The sequence below is a fragment of the Podarcis melisellensis genome (genome assembly GCF_964234715.1).
Source record: "Podarcis melisellensis genome assembly, chromosome: 2".
In the NCBI taxonomy this organism is placed as follows: Eukaryota; Metazoa; Chordata; class Lepidosauria; order Squamata; family Lacertidae; genus Podarcis; species Podarcis melisellensis.
Window position 1 is genome coordinate 117,278,435 of NC_138529.1, and position 26,048 is coordinate 117,304,482.

A 26,048-nucleotide genomic window follows, 5' to 3' on the forward strand; every position below is an offset into this window, starting at 1 on the left:
TCTGACTCTGCTTTCTACATGCCCCAGTTGGCTCTTCCCACCTCCAGTGCCAGGAGATCAGAAGAAGAGGAAATCTCTTCCAAGGCCGAAGCGGCAGTGGCTTTAGTGATCTGGGAGGTGTTCAGCTGTAGCTTCAGAGCTGCTAACTTTACACAGGCATATCTCTCCCTCCTCTGGCCAGCTTTTCACCTGCTCTCAATCTTGACTCAGTCTGTGTCAGACTCAATAAAAATATTCTCTGCACCAACTTTGCTTTTCCAGGCACAGTGCAATGAATAACATCATGCTGTTTTTGATTCTGATGTTTAGGCCGTCTCCAGAAATACCTCTTGAGCTCTTACAATAATAAATCACTATGATTTTGATAATTACAGGTGGAAGAGGTTTTGTCTCTGAGGCTTATTGGAGTCTGGAATGAATGGCTCAAGGGGCAGGGGCAGAGCTGGAGAAAAACATGTTTGTGATATGCATCGCCTACATGAGTAGGAGAGTTTGGCTTGAACTTTGCTCAACTGGGTTAAACCAAAGTCCCATCCAGTCCACCCCACTATATCACACAGTGGTGAATCAGGTGGCTCTGGGAAGTTCACAAGCAAGGCTGGAAGTTCCCAATGGTCACAATTTCTCAAGGAATTTGGTTTGTGTGTATTAAAACTATCAGTGCCTATGAGTTATGATGGCTATGCTCTGCAGCTAAGGAAGGATGGGGTGCTGTTATACTCGTGTCCTGCTAGAGGTGCAAATCTCTCCTACACCAATACAGTGATACCTCGGGTTACATACGCTTCAGGTTACATACGCTTCAGGTTACATACGCTTCAGGTTACAAACTCCGCTATGTTGCGATAATGAAGCAATGCAGCTGCAAAGTCCTAGCTTGAAGTGTAAACATGATGGGAATGTTGGGACTGCTGTGGGAACAGAGGGGCAGTCATTTCACAGTGCGCAGCACCGGAATTACCTCACAGTGTAATATGAGATGTACAAGATGTACATGGAGTGTTTGTTACAACACTGCTGGAATTTGGAGAGAGCAGTCACGTTTTCTGTAACGCTGCAAAGACAGAAATAAAAGCATGTAAATACATTTCTGTCTATCTCTTTCCCCTGCCTGTGGGAGGCAGGAAAGAGGGGTGTGTTCTTCTCACGTTTGAGAAGAATCGCCGATCGAGACCTTGCCTGCGTCTGCTGGGGAATGCAGCCAGGGAGGTCAACAGGAAATCAAGCCGGGTGCCTGGACTGCTGCCAGCTTCTCATGAGAAGGGCTTGAGTTTCCAACACGCTAACCCAGAAATAGTACCTTGGGTTAAGAACTTTGCTTCAGGATGAGAACAGAAATCGTGCTCTGGCGGCGTGGCGGCAGCGGGATGCCCCATTAGCTAAAGTGGTGCTTCAAGTTAAGAATAGTTTCAGGTTAAGAACGGACCTCCGGAATGAATTAAGCACTTAACCTGAGGTACCACTGTAAATCATTAGGTAAAATTGCTGTGGTGCAGGGAATTTACTAAGCTTTCCACTAGTTTAGACTGGTGAAAGCGTTAAAGGGACACCTGACCATTAGGTCCAGTCGTGACCGACTCTGGGGTTGTGGTGCTCATCTAGCTTTATTGGCTGAGGGAGCCGGTGTACAGCTTCCAGGTCATGTGGCCAGCATGACTAAGCCGCTTCTGGCAAACCAGAGCAGCGCACGGAAATGCTGTTTACTTTCCCGCTAGAGCGGCACCTATTTATCTACTTGCACTTTGACGTGCTTTTGAACTGCTAGCTTTGTAGGAGCAGGGACTGGGCAACAGGAGCTCACCCCGTCAAAGGGATTTGAACTGCCGACCTTCTGATCGGCAAGTCCTAGGCTCTATGGTTTAACCCACAGCGCCACCCACGCTTTCCACTAGTTTAGACTGGTGATAGCTTTAGGAGCATGCAATTTAGGGCTTATTATCAAAAGCTGTTCAGTTTATTCTTATTTGCCCCTCTAGTTTTATTTTTGATTTTGGGGGGCTCAAGGCTAGAAACCAGAGTTAGAGGAGTGATCTCCCATTTCCAACTGAGTGAGTGTTCAATGCCTCATCTTAAAAAGCTTGAAGTTGAAAGCATAGAAACTTATGGGGACATCTTCATTGTTTCTATACAGTTCTGAACTTCTCACTCTGCTCTTGAGCTCCTAAACCATGGCACCTGAGCATTGGTTCTGCTGCTTAGCTTCTACCACCATCTGCCAGGATAAAGATCTATTTCGTTCTTACAAGTAAGAGCCTTGGCTTGCAAGCTTTGGAGTGGGAATCATGGCACAACTGGAAGATGCTATAATGATGACGTAAACATGCCAGCAATGCACAATATTATTTAGAAAACAAGACTGTGCAAAACTAGGGTGAGCCAGGTGAACACAAGCAGCATAAAGACCAAAGTGGTTGGAAGGTCCCTATTGGGAATCAGGCTGTGATAAAGAAATAATATAAAACATTAAGTCCAAACATTCCTTTCCATCATTCAAGATTTATGCAGAATGAAGAGAGAGAGTCAGAGTTTATGAAGCTTTAATCCAGAAACAATTATGTATGTTTAATTTCTACAGGGCTGGCCATTGTCAGCATTGATTAATTTAAGAATCAGATACCATTCTTAGTTTTTGTTGTCAGGTGCTCCTTTGTATTCAGAACAGGCCTCAGAACAATAATGTAGCATTTGGGAAAGAAGATGCAGCCCAGAAGCCCAGAACTAGAGGCCAAGATAGAGAAGATCTGCACGGCTACCATGCATTTTCCCTTTGTGCTCAGGTAGGTGGGCACAAAGGAGACCCAAACACTGCAGAAGACCAGCATGCTGAAGGTGATCAGCTTGGCTTCATTGAAGGCTCCAGGCAGCTTCCTCGCCAGGAAAGCTACCATGAAGCAGATGGTAGATAAGAAGCCCATGTAGCTAAGGGAACCATAAAACATGAACACAGACCCTTCATTGCACTGCAGGATAATCTCTTCAACCTGGGAGTGCTTGTCAGAGTCTGGAAATGGGGGAGAGATCCCTAGCCAGATGATGCAAATGACCATTTGGACACTGGAACAAGAAATGACAATGGAGTTGGCCAGACTCCTCCCAAGCCATCTCCTCATAGTGTTTCGTGGCTTTGTGGCCAGAAAGGCCAACACCACCATAATGGTTTTAGCCAAGACAGAAGAGATGGCAACAGAGAAGATGGTGCTGAAGGCCGTTTGTTGAAGGAGGCAGGTGACTTTCGTGGGACAGCCAATAAAGAGGAAGGAGGACAAAAAGGACAGCAGGAGGGAGACAAGGAGGATATAGGAGAGGTCCCTGTTGTTGGCTTTGACTATGGGAGTTTCCTTGTATTTAATGAAGATCCCTGCAACAAAGCTTGTGATTAAGGACAGAAAGAGGGCCAAGGAAGTCAGGAGGATCCCCAAATGTTCTTTATGTGATAGGAAGGTGATAATCTTGGGAATGCAGTGTTCTCGGTCCTTGTTTGGATATTGGTCTTCTGGACATTTGGTGCAATGTTCTGCATCTGAGGAGGAGAAAAAGAGTGGCTTCAGCACTACTTAATTCCATCAGCCACCTTTGTTCTATTGCGTTTTGGAGAAAGGTACCAATATGAGAGAGGTCAGGAAATAAGAATGTGGAGTAAGGAAGGAGAGGCAAACAATTTTTCATTTGCTTATTTGATGTTTACACTTGCATCCTGCCTTTCCTGCAAGGAGTTGGAGGTGGCACACATGGGTTTCCCACCACTTTTTATTGCCAAACAACCTTGTAGGTTAAAGCTGAGGGGCAACAACCTCCCCACAGAAGCATTTCTGGCATCTTCGTCTTGCGTTGTACAGTTTTGGCTGATGCTGAAGATGCCTCTCTTCAACTTGACCTTTGACAGTTTGTTTTTTATTTGATTATTTATTTCCTCCATTTGACTCCCGTCTTTCTGCCAAGGAGCTGGAGATGGCATGCATAGTTCTCCCCTTTTCATCCTCACAGCAAACCTGTGAGGTGTATACTGTATTTCTCCTTCATCTTGGATAACTTTTATGTAAGCTGGACTGGTGGAAGAGTGTTAAAAAGATAATTGCCTTCTCATGTTTCACTTTTTACGTATGATTTCTTGTTATACCTTTAATACAGTAGCTAATCCAAATACTTTCAAATTTCTTCCATGAAATGCTCATATTATCCCCCCCAAAATTATTCATATTGTAATCATTTTCCTATTATGCATTCTTTCTTTCATATTGTGCTTTCATTGTGTTTAAAATTTGTTATTCTTCACTGTTTTTTCAGGGTTTTCTAAACATTTTTTTAAATAAAAAAATTGTTTCTTTTGGGCGTTGTCAGGCTTCAGGGAATTCAATCCCTGCCAGGCTGGCAGCCAAGAAGCAGATAAACAAAAAAACAGTTCTTACCAAGTAATTTATTCACTATGCACAGAGAGAGAGAGATGAAGGAATGCAGTCTATCTAGGATAGAAGACATCTGAAGGCAGCCCTGTTTAGGGAAGCTTTTAATGTTTAATAGGTTATTGTATTTTAGTGTTTTGTTGGAAGCCGCCCAGAGTGGCTGGGGAAACCCAGCCAGATGGGTGGGGTATAAATAATATTTTTTAAAAAAAATAATAAAAATAATGGTGTTTTCCAAGTAAAGTCCCACCCCTTCCGTCTCTCCTATTCTATGTCACCCTTGTGTTGGCTAATCTGAGCTTTCTGCCTTGGAGCTTTCTGTTCTACTACCCTTTTTTTTAAAAAAAGGATATTTATTAAGATTTTTTAAAGTATTACAATAAAAATGAAAAAAATAACAAAAATTTAAAATAAAAATAGTTAAAAACACACAGATTTTCCATTGCTTGTTTTCCTTTAACTTGTTTCCCGGACCTTCTCATACCTCCCTTTTTTGTATTCCACTTCAAATTGTTGGTTCAGCAAATCCTTACCATTAGATTTTTACCTGTTTATAACCCTTTTTTCATATTATCTTAAAGCATTACAGCAGGAAACCACTTAATTTCTATCCAACATCATTCTAACATTCATTAATTTTACAATATTTCTGTAGGTAGTCTTTAAATTTCTTCCAATCTTCTTCCACCGACTCTTCTCCCTGGTCTCAGATTCTGCCAGTCATTTCTGCCAATCCCATATAGTCCATCACCTTCGTCTGCCATTCTTCCAAAGTGGGTAGATCTTGTGTCTTCCAATACTTTGCAATAAGTATTCTTGCTGCTGTTGTAGCATACATAAAAAAAGTTCTGTCCTTCTTTGGCACCAATTGGCCGACAATGCCCAGAAGGAAGACCTCTGGTTTCTTCAGAAAGGTATATTTAAATACCTTTTTCATTTCATTTCCCATCATTTCCCAGAAAGCCTGGATCCTTGGGCACGTCCACCAAAGGTGAAAGAATGTACCTTCAGTTTCTTTACATTTCCAACATTTATTATCGGGCAAATGGTAGATTTTTGCAAGCTTGACTGGGGTCATGTACTACTACCCTTAATGCATGTCTGGTCCAGGGGGGTGGAGTCATGAATGCTTTCCAAAGACACTGAGTCTGTCAGCTGTCTCTCCCCTGGTGCTGCTTCTTCCTGCTGTTCCTCTTCCAATATTTGCAAGCCTCTCCTCTCTGCAGCTTCTGAACTATGCCCTTCCGCAAGCCACTGTTCTAAATCTATACTCCCTCCTCTTCTCTGGAAGGTTCTGGGGAAGGGGGGTGGGCGGTCCCCACCATTCCTTCTAAGTCCAGCCCCTGACAGGCATTGATCTTGTTCTTTGATAACTGAGAGCACATGGTAAAATAACTAAATGAACTCACTCTCCTTATTCTTCCAAGGAATCTCCTCTCCCTTTGAGTCACCTACCTCTCTGAGTGGAGATCGTCCCTTCTGCACAGGGAGCGCAAGCATAGCAGCAAACCACCTTTCCTTCTTGAACCACCTTGGCATACCCAGGGTGGCAGCTTTTGGTGCACTTGGAGCGAGGCACAGTCTAACCATTAAGAAAAGAAGGTACATTAAGGAGAGAGTGTTAGTAGTATTTTTGACAATGGAATTCACTCAGAGAATCTGATAAGGACGCAACAGCATCCCTAGTCCAGCTGATTCCACCCACTATTTTATGGGAAGCACTTGGAAACAGCAAAGAAGGGACACACACACACACACACACACACACACACCAAAACATAATAACAGCAATAAGAAAATTGTAGCAGTGGCTGGGGGGAAGTGTCTGGGAAACACATTGTTTCTAGTTTCAGGATCTTGCTGTTTTGCAGCATTCTCACTTCGCAGGTAAGATTCACCTTCCGTTGTGTGGGCAGGGCGGTCCCTCCCCCTATCTGGCCGATCCCCTGGCAACGCCTCCCCAGGGAGGATTGGGCAATTGGCTGAGGTAGGCGGAGACCCTGGGGAGGGTGAAGCCAGCCCGTACTACTGGGAGCCGTACTGGGATCCAGGGGGCTGTGCATGGCCATGCAAAAGGCACCCCCCATTTGATGTGAGGAGCAGTCATTCTCACAAGGACAAGTGTTAAGCACGCTCTCCTAGCCTCCCCCCTTTGTTATATCCCCTACCTTCTTAAATGGCTTGGGCCACTCGATGGTTTCTGGGTTAATGCTAAACTTTATGCCAGTCGACACCTCTCTCTCTAGACTCCCAATCTTCACTCTAACACGAGACTGATTAGGAAACATCACCCAGTTCTCAATATGAATGTCGGTTGGCAGCTCCCCGTTCTTATCCAAACACAGTGTGCCCAGAGAAGTATTTAAGCATTGGATTTCTTTCAAGAAAGGGTGAAGCTGGAATGACAGGAGAAACCAGCAGCATTAAGGAAGCATGGAACCATGTTGGCTATCTCAGTCTTATTCCCGTTGAGCTCTTATGAATTGTGGGCAGTGAACATCTTGTGTAGACTATAAGCCCTCTTGAAGAACTCTATGTTATCAATTAAAACATTTATAGACCACCTTTCATATAAAACAGCTAGGAGCTGAGCAGAATAAGATCAATACAAAGACAATAAAATATTTTTTTTTAACCCACGAGGACTATAGATATTCAAAGTGTTTAACCAAAGTAGTCCTAAAAATCAGTGCTCAGGAATGCCTTTAGAATAATAGAATCTTGGAGTTGGAAGAGATCCACACTATCTCTAGTGAAGATTATTCTACACTTCTGGGGGCCAATCCAGTTAAGCCCTTGACGTGGCTATCCATAGTGAACACCAGCGTGTGTTTGGGACATGCCACTTTGCCAAGCTTCTTGAGTGCATTCTGTGGTGCCCAGCATGCTTCCTCAGTGCCAGTAAATCAGCAGAGCAACACTCAACATCAAAGTGATTCAGGAGCAAGGCAATTAAGTATAGACAAACAGCTTTACTGCCAGGTTGTAAAAGCTTAACTGTCTCCATTTACAGTGGTACCTTGGTTGCGTGGCAAGTCCCCTCCCCCATGTGAAATGAAGACACTGGACACATTATCTAAGGTTAATGGGCATAAAAAGGCCACAACTTTATTGATTACAGAATTGAAAGGTATTGGCCTTAGGCATTGGCTCCTATCGACTACCCGGCATGGAGACCGGGAAGGGTTATCCACAAGCCGTGGGAGTCCTGTTGAAGTACGCCAACTAGGATCCCACGGGTGTCACCGCTCGGGGGCGTGCCGGAGGCCCTTACCTCCCTAGGTTTCGGACAAGGCAATGCCCCTCGGAGTCCTCTACCGGACTACCCTTTTCATTGGGGGAAGGTGATGGCGCTTCCTTCCGCCCATTCATTTGCATAACAATTAACCCCCTGCCAATGCCTAACTGCCAATACCGCGAGAGTTGTGACGTTTGCTACGAGGTAGGCGAAAAAACCCAAAGGCTAGAAGTGCGCCAAATTGGAAAAATTCCTACCAGGCCCCTTGTGGCGACCAACCGGAGTCCATAGCAAGGTCATAGCTAGCTAAGCCTAAAGGGTGGGTGGGATGGGAAAAACCGCTCAGCTGGAAAGGGGGAAGAGGGTGGTCCCCGGGTGTGCCTGGCCTTAAATAGGCTAGGCCCCACCTCCCCGGCTCGCCGATTGGCGGGCAGGGTCGAAGGCACGCCCGGGGATTCCCTGTTCTCGCGGGGGCAAAAGGCCAGCCCCCGCGTGTGTGGGAGGGGATAGCCCGCAACCCCCTCTCCTCCCTAAGCTCGGAAATGGCTTTCTTGAACTTGATCCATTCTGGGAGTCCATTCAAGTCCTGAAACCATTTGAAAACCAAGGCACGGCTTCCGATTGGCTGCAGGTGCTTCCTGCACTCAAGTGGAAGCTGTGTTGGATGTTTGGCTTCCGAAAAACATTCACAAACTGGAACGCTCGTTTCCGGGTTTGTGGCGTTTGGGAGCTGATTTGTTCAGGAGCCAAGCCATTCAAGTACCAAGGTACCACTGTACATAGTTCATCTGCCAAAGTACCAGTAAACTGTTAGTTTTGGAAGGAATGAACACTTACATTCACCGCAACATGTCTTGCTACTAAATTGGATTCTACAGCTATGTCAATGGATTGCAAGGAAAGATAATACCTGCCATGATTGCAGCCTCAGAAATTCCTCTTCCTTTTTTCCACCTCCCATCACCATCCACCTTGATTTAGATGAATATGCAACATTTAAGGCATGCGCCACAGCTTGGACATTGAAGTAAGTGCCATAGCTGTCTTGAGACAGGACTCTTTCCAGCTCTTCTCTGGGCAAAGGCTCCAGTTTCTCCTCTTCTCTGCATCTTGTCCGGCCTTTCATAGACAACACATGCTTTGAATAGGAACAATGAAAAGCTTCCTTCCAAAACTGGTTAAGGAAATGGGACCTTGGTTCATAGTAGGTATGTTTGGTGTGCTTTGTTTTGGTCTTCATTACAAAGGACAAAGAACCATGGATGTACTTGAAGAAAAAAGGATGTAAAGAAAAGATAAAGTTGATGTCTTGAAAAGCCGTTGTGATCCAGACTTTTGGCCCAATTTGTTTCTCAAGTGCTTCTTGTACTGAAAAGATTATACCAAGTCCCATTTGAGTTGTTATGTAGCAAACAAATACTCTGGCTTGTCTCCAGATGGCAAAAGGCTCATTTGGGTTGAACATTTTTAATACATCCTTTTCTGGAAATCTTTTTGACAAGGCAATGCAAATTCCACTGCTGATCAGCAGAGGTGCCAAGGCACTCACAAATCTTTCTGCGCCCTCATTGTCTGGAGCAAGGAGACCAATCCACGTCCATCCAAAATGCAGGAGCAACTTGAGAATGCCCTGGTGCTGAGCTTCTTCTTTGGGGACCATCCGGTAGACAAAAGGAAACTGGATTTTATCTTCAAGAACCTGAGCAATGAAGGCATAACTGACCTATTGAGAAAAGAAAGAGATAAGTGGTGTGCTTTGCTCTCAGGAACAGATTTTTATTAACCTGAAATGATAAATATCTAACAAGATTTGTGCTGGCTGTGGCTGATTGTAGTCTGAAATGTCCGAGGGGAGGGTGACAGGTTGGTTAAAGCTAAATTTTGAAAAAGGAGCCATTGTAGCTCCGGATTTTCTCATGTTTTATTGCCCCTTCCCAACTGCACTGGGGTTGAAATTCTCCTCTGTCCCTCCATGGAGCCACCATTCCTACCTGTGGGATTTTGTAGATTCTTGACATAGCTGAAATCTCCTTTGAGATGACAGAGTTGGCTTGTTCAAGAACAGCCAGCAGGTTATTCCATTTCCTGCAGTTATAGTTTGGGACATTGCTTCTCCCACCTGCAAGAAGGTCTAGCATGGCGTCAGAAGTCAACCTTGAATCAAAGTGGTTCTCAAAAATATTGTAGCCCAGGGTGATGTTAGGTAAGAGCTTGAGATCTTGGTTTATCTCCTGGATGGTGAACAAGTAGGACAATATGTGCCAATAGAACATAGGTGAGACACTGCAAAAAATATACCAATTAAAAAAAATTAAGCTGCTATTCACAATTTATTAACAAATGAACAAAAACATTATCTGATCCACAAATTATTACAGGTATATAAATATTGGGAGGTTTATGCTCCATTTCAGGAGAATAGAAGCACTTCATCTTCAAATAAAAAGGTAAAGGGACCCCTGACCATTAGGTCCAGTCGTGGCCGACTCTGGGGTTGCGGCGCTCATCTCGCTTTACTGGCTGAGGGAGCCAGCGTACAGCTTCCGGGTCATGTGGCCAGGTCATCTTCAAATAAGTATTAGTAAAAACAATTTCCTCTGAAAAGTTTGTGAAATGCTGGGAAATTGCAGGAAAGGCTGCATTTCCTTCAGTGGTCATGGCAGCTTCCGAAGGGTTGCTTCAAAGGAAGGTCTGTGTAAATTGTTCAACTATTTTTCAAAAGGCAATACAGGGTTCAAGGTGGGAGAGTCTTTCTCCCAGACTGACCACTGGCGTCATGATCACTTACGAAAAAATCCTGGTGGGTTGAAGGTGTGTGAGAGAGAAAGAGAGAGAGTTTAATATTTTGGAGACCTTAATCCCCTAATCAGGAAGTCCTCTGACCTGTTTTATTTTATCTAAATCACCCAGAGCAGTTTAGCATTTCTTTTTTAAGACAGTCTCTAGCCTCAGGCTTATAATTGAAGAAGATACGGCACAAAAGGGAAGTGGATTGGGTTGGAGGAGGAAAACTTTAATATACCTAAGTGAAATTTCAACATGAACTGCTGTTGGTTTACTGCCGCATTCCTTAGAGATGATTTTCCTTAAGCTGTACATAAATTGTGCAAATAAAAATATAATAATATCACAGCATCTTGGAAACCACCTGGATCTCACGACATCATCACCTCCCTCCTACACGTGAAATAATTTAATGCCACATTAGGATATCTGGTTAGGTTCATTTCCATTCCAGTGTGTGGCTACAGGCTCCAAACCCCTGTAACTGGGGCTATTGCCCTGAGAAACAGGAGCTATTGGGGTGGAGGTGGACAACCACGACAACCACCTGCATTTAATTACTTACCTCTCAATCTTGGTGGAGGGGGTCTGGGAAAAAACATATGGAAGTTGCCGAAGAATATATTTTGAAGGTATGATCCCACTAATAAGGAAGTTTCCAGGCTGGTAGTAACTGCGTGCTTTATTCTGATCCCTGATCAGATTCAAGGGGCATCTGGTCTTCAGGTTCCCATAGACTCCGTGGGGCATCATTAGCAGCAGAAGCAGCAACAGAAGCAGCAGGGATCTCATTCTGCCTCTGCCTTCTACATCTCTTGTCAGTGGCTCCTCTCACCTCCAGAGCCAGCACAGCAGAAGTCAAAAGCTCTTGCAAGACCCAAGCTGCAGTGGCTCTCCCAGTCTGGGTGGGGTTCAGCTAAGGCAGAATTAAATGCCATGCAGGCATCTCCTGCTCCTGTCCCATCCTTTACCTGCTCTGAACGTCAGCTCCGTCTGACTCCAACACAGGAAATATTATCTGCACCAAACTGTTTTTCAGGCAGAGTACAATGAATAACACCTTGCTCTTGTTGATTCTGATGCTTAGGTCATCTCCAAAAATATCTCTTGAGCTTTGTGGAGAATAAATCACTATGATTTTGATAATTATACGTGGTAGAAGATTAGTCTCTGCAACTTCCTGGAGTCTTTGCATGGCTCATACATGTTTGCTGTGTGCATTTTCAAAGTTTGACAGGAGTCAAGGGGTGGGGAGTTGGGCCTGAACTTTGCCCACAAGAACCGAAGGAGAGCCCTGCAAGTGGATTAGACCATCTATTTAAGCATCCAGTGGGTGGCGCTGTGGGTTAAACCACAGAGCCTAGGACGTGCCGATCAGAAGGTCGGCAGTTCAATTCCCTGCAACGGGGTGAGCTCCCATTGCTCGGTCCCTGCTCCTGCCCACCTAGCAGTTCAAAAGCACGTCAAAGTGCAAGTAGATAAATAGGTACCGCTCCAGGCGGGAAGGTAAGAAGTGTTTTTGTGCGCTGCTCTGGTTTGCCAGAAGCGGCTTAGTCATGCTGGCCACATGACCCAGAAGCTGTATGCCGGCTCCCTTGGCCAGTAAAGCGAGATGAGCGCTGCAACCCCAGAGTCGGCCACGACTGGACCTAATGGTTGGGGGTCCCTTTACCTTTACCTTTATCTCCCATTGGTGTATCAGACACTTCTGGGAAGGTCACAGGCAGGGCAGAACTTGTAAACAAGTTGTTTATTTCATGGAAACAACTTAGAGGTGTTTTTTTTAATGGTCTATAAAATTTATTTTATTTAATGGAAGAACTTAAAACCACTGAGGAATTATTATTTTTAAAGCATTTAGTTCAAAGGGGGAATATGATCCTTTGACTGTGTCTGTGTCTACATACATACATGCATACATACATACATACATACATAAAGGTAAAGGGACACCTGACCATTAGGTGCAGTCGTGGCCAACTGGGGTTGTGGTGCTCATCTCGCTTTACTGGCCGAGGGAGCCGGCGTACAGCTTCTGGGTCATGTGGCCAGCATGACTAAGCCACTTCTGGAAATGCCGTTTACCTTCCCGCTGGAGCGGTACCTATTTATCTACTTGCACTCTGACGTGCTTTCGAACTGCTAGGTTGGCAGGAGCAGGGACCGAGCAACGGGAGCTCACCCCGTTGTGGGGATTTGAACCGCCAACATTCTGACTGACAAGTCCTAGGCTCTGTGGTTTAACCCACAGCACCACCCGCATCCACATACTTACATACATACATCCTAGCAAAAAAAGGGTGTCATTTGTATTGGCACATAATCAAACTGAGATGTCTGACTGCAGACAGTTTCTTCCACTGATGACAAAGATTCTAAACTGACTGGTGAGGGGTTTGCCAGCTATTAGGACCATACAGGAAGACACCAGAAATAGGTGATAAAAGGAGATTTTATTTCGGGAATCTGAATCCCTAATACAGACAAGAAATCTGAAGGTAAGAGCAACAGAGAGCAATATAGACTGACACATGCAAAACAGCAAATACATTTCCAGAGAGGCCGATTCTGTCCAGATGTAGCAATTTCTGAGGAGGAGACAACCTCTTGGCATAAAAACACCAGCTTCTATACTTTCCATTTGCTTTCGCCAAGCATAGTTTCTGATGTCAAATTGTTCACGTTCCCTTTCGTTAGCATAAATACCAGGACATGTCTACATGCAGTGCTATTTTTCTAGAAAGATTAGTCCTGGAACTCACCCTTCTTTCTCTTAGAATGGCAATGGTGCCCACCTGAGAGCTGCCAGAACTGAGTTCCTGTGAGTTCCAGCTGAAAAAAGCCCTGCTTACATGAGGTAAAGTTCCCCTTTCTTCATGTCTGACAACTTTACTTCTCCAAAGACCACCCATCTTCTTCCTGACTACCAAAACTCAATGACCCAAACCAAAACTTCAATTAATGTTCTTCCATGTACTAACTTTTCTTGTAGCGCTTTTGCCCCTCATCAAGACTCATTAGCAGAAAATATTTCTCTTCTCCAAACTATTCATAAATGTGTAGGTTCCCATGAGACTTTTAAACTATTTTCTTGATTCTATTACATCCTTAACAACAACAATCCTTAATCCCAACAACAAGCTGTGGTTCCAGTCGAGATTCCGGTGTGAACTTCAAATGCTACAATTCTACGATACCCTTAGAGCTAAGAATCAAATATCATGCTCAGTTTTTTCTTGTCAGATGCTCTCTCATGTTCAGATCTGGCCTCAGTATAATAATGTAGCACTTGGGAATGAAGATGCAGCCCAGGAGCCCAGCACTGGAGGCCAAGATAGAGAAGATCTGCACGGCTACCATGAATTTCCCCTTTGTGCTCAGGTAGGTGGGCACAAACGAGACCCAAACGCTGCAGAATACTAGCATGCTGAAGGTGATCAGCTTGGCTTCATTGAAATTTCCAGGCAGCTTCCTGGCCAGGAAAGCCACCATGAAGCAGATGGCAGCCAGGAAGCCCATGTAGCTGAGGGAGCCATAAAACATGAACACAGACCCTTCATTGCATTGCAGGATGATCTCTCCAAGCTGGGAATGCATGTCAGAATCTGGGAATGGAGGGGAGGCCCCCAGCCAGATGGTGCAGATGAGAACTTGGACACTGGAACAGGAAATGACAATGGAGTTGGCCAGACTCTTCCCTAGCCATCTCCTTACCCTGTTCCCTGGCTTTGTGGCCAGGAAGGCCAGCACCACAGTGATGGTTTTTGCTAGCACAGAAGAGACAGCAACTGAGAAGATATTGCTGAATGCTGTTTGACGGAGAAGGCAGGTGGTTTTCCTTGGCCTTCCAATGAAGAGGAAGGAGGACAAAAAGGAAAGCAGGAGAGATATGAGGAGGATGTAGGAGAGGTCCCTGTTGTTGGCTTTGACTATGGGAGTTTCTTTGTATTTAATGAAGATTCCTGACACAAAGCCTGTGGTTAAGGATAAGAAGAGAGAAAGGGAAGCTAGGAGGCTCCCCAAATATTCCTCATAGGACAGGAAGATGATCGCTTTGGGGACACATCGATCTCGGTCCTCACTTGGATGCTGATCTTCTGGACAATTAGTGCATTCATCAGCATCTGCATAGAGGAAAAGACACTTCAGTATCCTAATATCAGTCACACGACTACAATGGTCTTATGCTGTTTCAATTCTGAGGAAAGGTGGGCATATCAGAGAAATCAGGAAAGACAATTGTTTTGTAGGGAAGGAGAGAGGCAAACATTCACGACTAGAAAAGTCACAACCCATCAACTCATTCCCACTGGCTTCTCTTAGAACAGGAAGCTTTGATTTTATTGAGCAGTACTTATATCGTTGAGGTTTCATATGAGTTAATCTTTAGTGATGAATGGGTGGATTTCAAAGATCTCTAAAATTATATGGGTTATGTAGTAGAAGCCAATATGAGAAATGAGAAAATAACTATATAAAAACCACAAATCAAAATTTTGTAGAAAAGCTACCATCATCACATACAGGTTAATTCTACATGCTTGAGCACATGGGCAAATAAAATTTCCTGGTGCTGGGGGTGGGAACAGGGAAGCCCTCCCTGAAGAGGGTATTTCATTCATGAGATGCCATTACTAACATCATGTTTGGAGTGACTCGGGAATTAGCCCCATCCTCCTATCCAAGGTCCTTTCCTCTGAGATCCTCCCCTACCTTCCTGAGTGGAGATGGTCCCTTCTGAGCAGGGAGCACAATCATAACAGCACGGTGGCTTCCCTTCCTGAACTTTTTTGGCAAATCCTGGGAGACAGCTTTCAGTGCATCTTGAACGAGGAACTATCTAGACGTAAAGAGATTGAACGCCAAGGAGAAAGTGTCAGTAGCAATTGTGCTTTTGGATTAAAGTTTATACCTGTTTACTCAAGAGCAGATCCCATTAATCTCATTGGGGCTTAGCTGCAGAGAAGTGAGCACAAGATTGCAGTCCAAGCATCATATGTATTATTTAAAATGTTGTTAGAGCGTGGCAGATGCCATAGTTAATAAAATGACAGATGCAATTTCCCCTACCTTCTTATATAGATTGGGCCATACAATTGCTTCCGGATTAATGGTGAACTTCATATTTGAGGACCCCTGTCTCTCTATTCTCCCAATCTTCACTCTAGCAAGAGAACTGTTGGGAAACAGCACCAGATTCACGATATCGAAGTCAGCGGCCACTGCCCCATCCTCATCCAGGTACTGCCCATCAGCTGAAGTATTAGTATAGAAGCGGACTTCTTTCAAGAAAGGGTGAAGCTGGAATGACAGAGGAAACTCCAGCATTGAGAGAACATAAAACCACAGCTGGGACTCTGGATGGATTTCTGCCAGCAGGTGAAAACAATGTGATTGGATTAATTTTAATTTCATTCCTATTTTTTCTTCATTGCATTCTTATGGAAACCACCCAGGGATACATTGATGTGATGAAAGGTGGCTTATAAATTTGAAGAGCATCTGCTTTGCTCTCAGAAGGTCCCAAATTCAATCTCCTATTTCATCTCCAGGCAGAGCTGGAAAAGTTTCCCTTCCAAAAACTGTGCAGAACCACTGCTGGTGTGTCAAGGTAGACAATACTCAGCTAGGTAGAACAATGGTATGGCTCAGATAAAGGCCGCTTCCTGTGGTCCTAGCATAGTGATTCCAGAGCTGGGACAATGAACTGCATTTTGTAATATTGAATGAACATACCTGCCATGACCATAGCCTTTGAAGTTCTAACCTGCCTCTTCCTCCCGTAATTGAAATCCGCTTTGATCTGGATGAATATGCTGCATTTAAGGCCCGAACCACAGTTTGGATACTCAAGTAATTGACGTAGCTGTCTTGCGACTGGATTCTCTCAATCTCTTCCTGGGGCAGCAACTTCAGACTCTCCTGCTCCCTGCATTTTGTCAAACCCCTCACAGACAATTCCTGGCTTGAATATGAGCAATCAAATATTTTTTCTGAGCAGCTTATACTAAGCGAGGTCACTGGCCCATAGTAATCCTTGTTGGTCTTTTTTTTGGTCTTCATTACAAAGGACAAAGAGCCATGGGCATATCGAAAGCAGTCGGTACTGCATGATCCAAGTTTGTTCTGAAGACCTGTGGTTATCCAGACTTTCCCTCCTCCACACTGTCCCCTTTGAAGTAAGGATTCCACCTCTATGATGATAAAAAGTCCATACTGAGAGTCTGCAGTGTAAACAAATACATTGACTTCTCTCCATATGGCAGGTAGTTCATGGGGTATCCAGAGCCAAGTCTTATGTTCTACTCTTTTGGTGAAGGCAATACAAATTTCCTTTTTGATCATCAGAGGCCTCAAGGTACTCAGGGACCTTTCTCCGTTGTCATTGTTTGGAGCAAAGAGGCCGACCCACATCCACTTGAAATGCAGGAGGAGTTGGACCACCCCCTGGTACTGAGTTTCTTGCTTTGGAGTCATCCAGTAGATAAAAGGGAACTGGGCTTTATCATTAAGAACAAAGCCATAACTGAGCTGATGAGGAAAGAAAGAGACTGGTGGTTGATTTTCAGGACTAAGAGGGGATACTTCTATGTGAAAGAGGAGGGCAAATTTAATTGGAGCAAACCTCACATGGTGTGTGTGTTTTTAATATAGTATTTTTTTAAAAAAAATAATCAATTTTTATAACTCTTAATTGCAATAATCTCTAAATATGGTTCCTCACTTCATGAAAGACAATGATTTAAAGCATCGTACAATGTAAAGTGGGACGCGGGTGGCACTGTGGGTTAAACCACAGAGCCTAGGACTTGCCAATCAGAAGGTCGGTAGTTTGAATCCCCATGATGGGGTGAGCTCCCATTGCTAGTCCCTGCTCCTGCCCACCTAGCAGTTCGAAAGCACATCAAAGTGCAAGTAGATAAATAGGTACTGCTCCGGCGGGAAGGTAAACGGCGTTTCCCTGTGCTGCTCTGGTTCGCCAGAAGCAGCTTAGTCATGCTGGCCACATGACTCGGAAGCTGTACGCTGGCTCCCTCGGCCAATAAAGTGAGATGAGCGCCGCAACCCCAGAGTCGGCCACGACTGGACCTAATGGTCAGGGGTCCCTTTACCTTTACAATGTAAAATCCATTACATCATCCTAAGTTTTCCCTACTGTCTGACTAGGTGGCATATGTTGCCAGGTGTGTTGGACCTAAACCCAATCCAGTCTTTATTACAGTCATAGACCAGCATAAGTAGGGTGGGGAACAATCATTTAAAACCTGTAAAACATTTTGGAAAGCTAAAATTATTAAAACAGAAGGTATATATAAAAGAATCTAAAAAAGGCTAAAAGAATCTAAAAGAAGGGTTGGGAGTATTAAAAAAAATGGAAGAGCATAAAAGGTTAGTATATAAACAGAAATGGCCAGTGCTTTTTTTTTAAAAAAAAGAATGTCTAGGGGTACTCTCATTTTCCTACTCATATTGAAATACTGCCCCTCAATGAGGCCAATATGGATGTTCATTAAATCTAGTTTATGGCACAGGTCACCATCCATCGAATTTTAAACACTGCTATGGAGAACCTGGCAACAATGTATGTTATAGCAGGGTTGGCATCTGAGGAGGACCTGAACCCAGTTCTTACCTGTGGGATCTTGTAGATGCCCAACATGCTTGCAATGTGTGTGGAGATGTCGGATTCACCCGCTTCAAGAACAGCCAACAGCTTTTTCTGTCTTCCACACCTGTAGTTTGGAATATTGATTTCCCCACCAGCAAACAGGTCTATCAGGGCATCGGAAGTCATTCCTCCCTGAAAACTGGTATCATAAATGCTGTAGCCGAGGGTGATGTTTGGTAAGAGCCTGGGGTTATTATTTATTTCCTGAACAGCAAGGGAGAATGAAAGAACACGTGCACTCCTCCCATCCACCCAGCTGCAAAAATAGTGTGTCACACAGTTACCATCAATTCCGTGAAAATGAAAGTCACATTCTTTTTTCTAATAATCAAAGGAAGGGGGGGAGAGGAGGGGAAACCGGAACACAAATCAGTCCCTTTTCTGTTGATCTCAGATGCCCTCCAGGTCTAGTGGTTTCCAGCCATCACTGTATCAAACGACCTCCCAGGCAATGTCTCACAACGGGTTCCCAAATAATGGTTTGCATATTTCTAATGGGGACATGGGAAGAGCAGCCCCACAGAGCAGCCAAGTCTTAGCTATGTTGGGCTGTGCTGGGAGCCAGAGAAAATGGTCCTGGAGCCAAACTGAGCCCATAGGCTGCTTTGCACATGACGAAGCACATCAGTCATTTACAATTTGGAGCTGCATAGATTTTGTTGTGCGTGGGTGAAATAATTGTGCAGTTCCAACGTCACTTACTACAGAAGACCTGCAGCTCAAACACATTGCACAGCATTTCCTACATTTCAGAGAACAAGTTATTCTTTGGAGAGCAGCACACATCAAAACTACTACCAATTACTTAAATTGCATTATAAAACACTGCTTTTCACCAAGTGAACAGACATACAAAAATATTTAAATAAATACAGTAAAGAATATTAACAACCATGCTTGTTTCAACCCCCAGGAAGGACCCATGACCGCTTCAGCTATTTACATATTATAGGTTTATAAGCAAAAGGTGCTTTTGTGTAACATTATCTTCCTACCCAGATCTCCCAATTGTATTGCATCCCACTGAATGAGGTGTTTCCTCAACCAAAAAAGAGGAGCCAATGATTTATCAGGGCTACCAGAAAACAGGGGTGACCCAGGTACTTCAAGAGAATTGGAGAGTAGGAAGGAAGCAGAAATAATTTACATCATCATTGTTGTTGTTTGGTTGTTTAGTCGTGTCCGACTCTTTGTGACCCCCTGGACCAGAGTACGCCAGGCACTCCTGTCTTCCACTGCCTCCCACAGTTTGGTCAAACTCATGCTGGTAGCTTCAAGAACACCCTTCATGGATCACTGCCTTGGCATGGCGAAGGGGCTTGAATAACTCAGAGAAGCTATGAGCTATGCCATGCAGGGCCACCCAAGACGGACAGGTCAAGTGGAGAGCTTTGACCAACCGTGATCCACCTGGAGCAGGAACCAGCAAGCTACTCCAGTATCCCTGCCAAGAAAACCATGGACACAAACAACAGGCATATTACTTACTTATCATTACTTACCTATGAATTCTGATGAAGGGGTTTCTGGAAAAGGTGAAGTAATGTGTCTTTTCAAAGAATCTTGGAGATATGATTCCACTAATGAGGTGGTCTGCTGGCCGGTAAAAATTCACAGCAGAAAGTACATCGGTGATCTCAGTCGGTGGGCACTTTAGCCTCTGCTGCATCCCGCAGATTACAAAAGGCAGCAATAGGAGCAGTGTTATCATTCTGGGTCTCTTGGCTACACTTTGCCTGTGCCTGTTCCTCCTCCCACTAACTGCTGTTCAGAAGAAGCTCCACATTCTTGCAAATCAGAAGCTGCAGCGACTTTACAAATACAGGGAAGTGCATTTGTATGTCAAAGGGGGATTGAGGGGAAGGGCCAGAAATTCAATGGACAAGCATCTTCTTTTGCACCCAGAAGGTGAGAAGTGCAATCCTGACTCACCTCTCCAGGTAGTGCTGAGGATGTCCCCTTCCTGGAAAGCTGCTACCAGTCAGCAAATAGTGCAGATCAAAAAGGCAGCTTCCTATGTTCTGATTAAGCTTCGCACAAACTTAGCTCCCCAATTCACCTGCCCTATATATTGGCCCCAAGGACTCTGTGCACATGGGACAAGTGGAACAGACACAGTGGAATAAATAAACCACCAGCTGCCCTTAATTGTGATGTTACTTCATTGTTCCCAAATGCAATATTTGAGAGCAGAGGGTTTGAGGATCCCTTAGAGGATCAAAAGAGATCATGGTGGTTCAGAGAAGTGTAAAGAGAAGAGAGGATTCCTCTGGAACTTCAGAAGAGCAGGTGCAGAGCAAGAGAAAAACATGTTTACTGAATAGACTGACGTGGTTCAAGGAGAGAGAGAAACAAGTTTGACTGATCTTTATTGCCCTCTTAAGAGGCTTGGAGCTGATCAGGCCAAAGGCTCATCAAGTCCAGCATCCTGTAATCACAATGGCCAATGAGTTGCCCCAAAGGGAAGCCCACAAGCTGAAGATGAGCGCAGCAGAACTTTCCCTACATGTGATTTCTAAAACCCATCGCACAGGTGCCATCTCCTTCCACCCACGCTCAGTTGCATTTACTGGAGTTTCCCTGCACTCACATTTGAGCTGTCTCCCAGTTTAGTTTCCTCACCCTAAGCTCTGGACTATACCAAGGAGCCCAGTGTGCTCCATGAAGTGAAGGAGGGGGCTCAGGGTCATAGGAGTGATTCATGCTCTTATGTAGCTGAATTGCTTCATACTTTCTGAATGTCCCATGGTCTTAGCTTTGTTCTGTGTTACAGTGTTCAAAATTAGCCAGGCTCCAGGCACATTTTGCACTTAGCTATTGGCCAAGGTCAATGGAGCACCCAAATAATAATAATAATAATAATAATAATTTATTATTTATACCCCGCCCATCTGGCTGGGCCCCCCCAGCCACTCTGGCGGCTTCCATAGAAACCAGGAAACACTAAAATATCATACATTAAAAACTTCCCTGAACAGGGCTGCCTTAAGATGTTTTCTGAATGTCAAGTAGTTGTTTATCGTTTTGACATCTGCTGGGAGGGCGTTCCACAGGGCGGGCGCCACTACCGAAAAGGCCCTCTGCCTGGTTCCCTGTAGCTTTGCTTCTCGCAATGAGGGAACTGCCAGAAGGCCCTCGGCACTGGACCTCAGCGTCTGGGCAGAACGATGGGGGTGGAGACGCTCCTTCAGGTATACTGGGCCGAGGCCGTTTAGGGGTTTAAAGGTCAACACCAACACTTCGAATTGTGCTCGGAAACGTACTGGGAGCCAATGTAGGTCTTTCAAGACCGGTGTTATGTGGTCTCGGCGGCCGCCCCCAGTCACCAGTCTAGCTGCCGCATTCTGGATTAGCTGTAGTTTCCGAGTCACCTTCAAAGGTAGCCCCACGTAGAGCGCATTGCAGTAGTCCAAGCGGGAGATAACTAGAGCCTGCACTACTCTGGCGAGACAGTCTGCGGGCAGGTAGGGTCTCAGCCTGCGTACCAGGTGGAGTTGGTAGACAGCTGCCCTGGATACAGAATTGACCTGTGCCTCCATGGACAGCTGTGAGTCCAAAATGACTCCCAGGCTACGTACCTGGTCCTTCAGGGGCACAGTTACCCTATTCAGGACCAGGAAGTCCTCCACACCAGCCCGCCCCCTGTCCCCCAAAAACAGTACTTCTGTCTTGTCAGGATTCAGCCTCATTCCATTAGCCGCCATCCATCCTCCAACCGCCTCCAGGCACTCACACAGGACCTTCACCGCCTTCACTGGTTCTGATTTGAAAGAGAGGTAGAGCTGGGTATCATCTGCATATTGATGGACACCCAGTCCAAACCCCCTGATGATCTCTCCCAGCGGCTTCATATAGATGTTAAAAAGCATGGGGGAGAGGACGGAACCCTGAGGTACCCCACAAGTGAGGGCCCAAGGGTCTGAACACTCATCCCCCACCACCACTTTCTGAACACGGCCCAGGAGGAAGGAGCGAAACCACTGTATAACAGTGCCCCCAGCTCCCAGCCCCTCTAGACGGTCCAGAAGGATGTTATGGTCGATTGTATCAAAGGCCGCTGAGAGATCCAGCAGAACTAGGAAACAACTCTCACCTTTGTCCCTAGCTCGCCGGAGATCATCAACCAGTGCGACCAAGGCAGTTTCGGTCCCATGATGAGGCCTGAACCCCGATTGGAAGAGATCCAAATGGTCCGCATCCTCCAGGCGTGCCTGGAGTTGTTCAGCAACCACACGCTCAATCACCTTGCCCAAGAATGGAAGATTTGAGACTGGGCGATAGTTGGCCATACTGGCCGGGTCTAAAGATGGTTTTTTAAGAAGCGGTTTGTTAGAGTAGAGAAGGTGTCGATTGACTGCTGGCACTAGCAATTCTGTGATCCTATAAATAAATAATCATCTAAATAATGTACAGTTATGAAGAGGCCTGCAATGAGCGACCCACTCAAGAAATGAACAAAAGGTCTCGCCAAAGGCTACTGAACAACAGCCCTTATGCTTGAATGGCTCCTCTCCACTGACTGGACCTAGCAGGATCTCAGGTTCTGCTATGGACACCTCCACCTGCAACACCAAGTGTTGCCTTTTGGCCTCATTTCTGCACTGAGAGTGTTCAGCAAAGTCCTAGGTGCCCTGGTGGCACACCTACTAGTGTGGTGTAGTGGTTAAGAGAGGTAGTCTCGTAATCTGGGGAACCGGGTTCGTGTCTCCGCTCCTCCACATGCAGCTGCTGGGTGACCTTGGGCCAGTCACACTTCTTTGAAGTCTCTCAGCCCCACGCACCTCACAGAGTGTTTGTTGTGGGGGAGGAAGGGAAAGGAGATTGTTAGCCGCTTTGAGACTCCTTAAAGGAAGTGAAAGGCAGGATATCAAATCCAAACTCCTCTTCTTCTTCTTCTTCTTCTTCTTCTTCTTCTTCTTCTTCTTCTTCTTCTTCTAACACTACTATTAGGGACTACACAGAAGAGGAATCGTGGAGACAGCCAACCCATCCTGACCCTTCCAAGGAGGAGGAAAAGGAAGGCCGCATAGATTTAAAACAGGGGTTTGAGGGGGGTAGCAGCTCAGAGGTAGATGAGGAGAAAAGCTGGGAAATCATGGCACATCTGGAACAACACCCAGATGACACATTGTCATTAGAAAACATTCCAGATCCTCCATCTCCCAGAACCCAGAGAGCCTTAAAAGTAGGAGAGCAAAGAGCTCAAAGATAGGGGGCATGTAGCAGCACCCAAATAGGAGACAATGAGCATGACAAATGAGAACGTGGGAGAGAGGGTGGTGGAGATTCACTCGGGACAATGCCATTATCCAAGAGGCTGGGTTCTACAGCTTCTCTCTGTAACGATTGAAATAAAAAAAGGACTGTGAGAAGTTCAGAAGTCCACTTGTCGAGCGATACTCTGAGTTCCATGCACCCATTGAAGCAGGTGGACCATGGTGGGTCAGCACTTAACTTTGCTGACCCTGGGGTGTCCTGCTTAAGGCAGGCAGTAGCTGACCAGCTAGATACAATGATCTCTTCCACCAATGGAGGCAACCCACAGCACTTGTACCTTATGACAAACAGGATGATCTTATAACATGTAGCTGCTACTTCCCGCGTTGTTTTTGCTGCCTTTTTTCAGTGACATCCCTGGGGTACAAGCCTTGGCAGTGTGTATAAAAATATTTGAGGGACCCCCCACCAAGTTGATGGGCATTACCATCTAAATAGAATGCATGTGTCGCATCTTGTGATTGATTATGTGGTGCGAGACTTACTTCCCTCTACCAATATTTTTTTCAAATTCACACCCCTGGCCAGGAACAATCTGGTTATCAGTAGGTTAAAACCAAACAGAACAATGATGCTTGTTTTCTGGTTAATTCACAACTTTGGAACTACAGAGATGATTTCAAATAATTTATATACTGCTCAAAGCCGTTTACAAAAAGATCATATAACTTAGGGGGATTCCAGAATTATTTCCACCAAAACAAAATCCTTTTTCCATATGCAAAGGCTGCAGCGGAGATGGCTCTTCCTTGGTGATCTAAACACATATTTCAGCACACATTTTACCCCTCTGTGCTCAGTGTAAGTGCCTGACATAAAGGCAGCAAGTGTAATTCAGAATGTATTTGAATTACATCTATTCTATGGTTAGCAGAACCAGATCCATTGAGTAACTGAGCTTGTAGGGAAGGGAGGGTGAATGTTCAGGACATGGATGTTGGTGTTATAACTGGGGTGTTAATTGCAAGTGCTCTTTTGCTGATATTTTGGAGGGTAAGTATTCCTTTTTGTTAAAGCTACTTCAGCTGCTCTGAATCTTGACTCAATATTCCTCTGACGCAGGATTTTCTGTGACCAGATTTCTCTCCCCAGGGCCCCAGCACAGTGCAATGCATGACACTGTGCTGCTATTTATTCCGACGTTTGGACAATTATGAAAAATATCGCTTGAGTTCTGGGGAGAATAAATCACTATGATTCTGATAATTAAGGAAAACAAGGTTCACCCTACTTTGCTGGCCTTTATGGAACATTAAAAGAGTATGTTGTCATTTAAAGGTCAAGCTGACCTTTGACCCCCCCAAGCCAAGCCAAGCCAGGTAAAGACCAGGGGGCCATTTCTGTGCGTTCTTGTTCTCATGTTTTCCTCCAGGTCTGCACCTGTGCCTTGAGCCACAAAGAGACTCAGGTGATGCATCTCCCCCTTATAATTATTCTTATTCTTGGCAAATCACCAGGGATTTAGACAAATCAGCCAAACATTAGAATCAAGGCTAAAGTGAGGTAATTTATTACACTGTGCCTGAAAAGTTTCTTGCAGAAAATATACCCTGTGCCATGGAACACTTTTCTTGTCCAATCTTCAGGGCTCGGATTAATCATGAGATTGTAAGAGCACCCAAAGTCCATCCATTGAGCTTTTAATATACCTTTTCAGCTGTTTCTGGGTGAGCCAGCTTTTGTTAGTGCATCAACAGATCTCTCTTCGCTGTTGTTGCAATAACAAAGTCTATTGTTTCAAGGACTTTTCTTTATTCTCCTTCTGATTCCCCTTGAGCCTTTATCTAAGTTTTCTCTCCTACAAGCCCAACTTCATTTTCACTGGAAGCCCTACCCAAACTCTGGATCATGTTTAGCTATAGGATTCCCCAAATTGAATATTTTAGGGTCTCACTACAAACATGGTGTGTGTGTGTGTGTGTGTGTGTGATTGTGGCCACTCTGAGCAACTGGAACGGTCTCCCTCACGAGGTTGTGGACTCTCCTTCCTTGGGTGTTTATAAGCAGAAGTTGGGTGGCCACCTTTCATTGATGCTTTAGCTAAAATTCCTGCATTGCAGGGGGTTGGACTAGATGCCCCTTGGGGTCCCTTCCAGTTCTATAATTCTATGATTCTATGATAACCCTGCAATCCTAAGTAATGGATTAGAGTTCCTCCCAACATTAAATGTGACCCCATAACTCCTATTTTTGTTCAACAGTCCAATGAATGTGAAGATTACATTTGGGGTAGGTTGTGCGATACCTCTATGTCACCCTCTCATTGTTCTTGATCATAAAGTTCAGAGTTTCCCTGGCCTTCTGTGTGGCCCCTTTTACTTCCCTTTCCATGTAGGGGCCCAATCACCCTGTTTTTAGTGCTGGTTGTGACCATTCTGTGTGACCACTGCAACAATTCTGAACATAAAGGATGGGTTTTGATTTTCACTGATCTTTCATGCAGTCCCTGCACCCTCATTTTGGTTCAAGAGCCCATTTAACAAAAAGGTTAGTTTTGGTGGGTTGTGCTGCATTTAAGTGATTCACCATAACTGATCTGAAGTAATGGGTTTGGGCTTCCTCTTAAACCTACATGTGGGCCCTGAATTCCCTTTTCAATTTTAAGGCCCAGTGAAACTAAATATTTTTGGAGTGTCATGTAACTTTTTTTTTAAATACATTTTTATTCAAGTTATATAAA

The 26,048-nt window shown here is 44.8% G+C and overlaps 1 protein-coding gene across 1 annotated transcript in view; it reads right to left on the bottom strand.

Annotated features, from left to right (window-relative positions):
- Positions 1–13,647: 13,647 nt before the first annotated feature.
- LOC309361297 (vomeronasal type-2 receptor 26-like) overlaps positions 13,648–26,048 on the bottom strand; it is a gene marked incomplete at both ends in the record, with an annotated part of 98,127 nt that continues 85,726 nt past the window's right edge. Inside the window, 5 exons of the mRNA XM_081896192.1 lie at positions 13,648–14,546; positions 15,136–15,262; positions 15,493–15,723; positions 16,159–16,953; positions 18,056–18,195. Coding sequence (XP_081752318.1) covers positions 13,648–14,546; positions 15,136–15,262; positions 15,493–15,723; positions 16,159–16,953; positions 18,056–18,195 — 2,192 coding nt within the window. The remainder of the gene's footprint in view (positions 14,547–15,135; positions 15,263–15,492; positions 15,724–16,158; positions 16,954–18,055; positions 18,196–26,048) is intronic.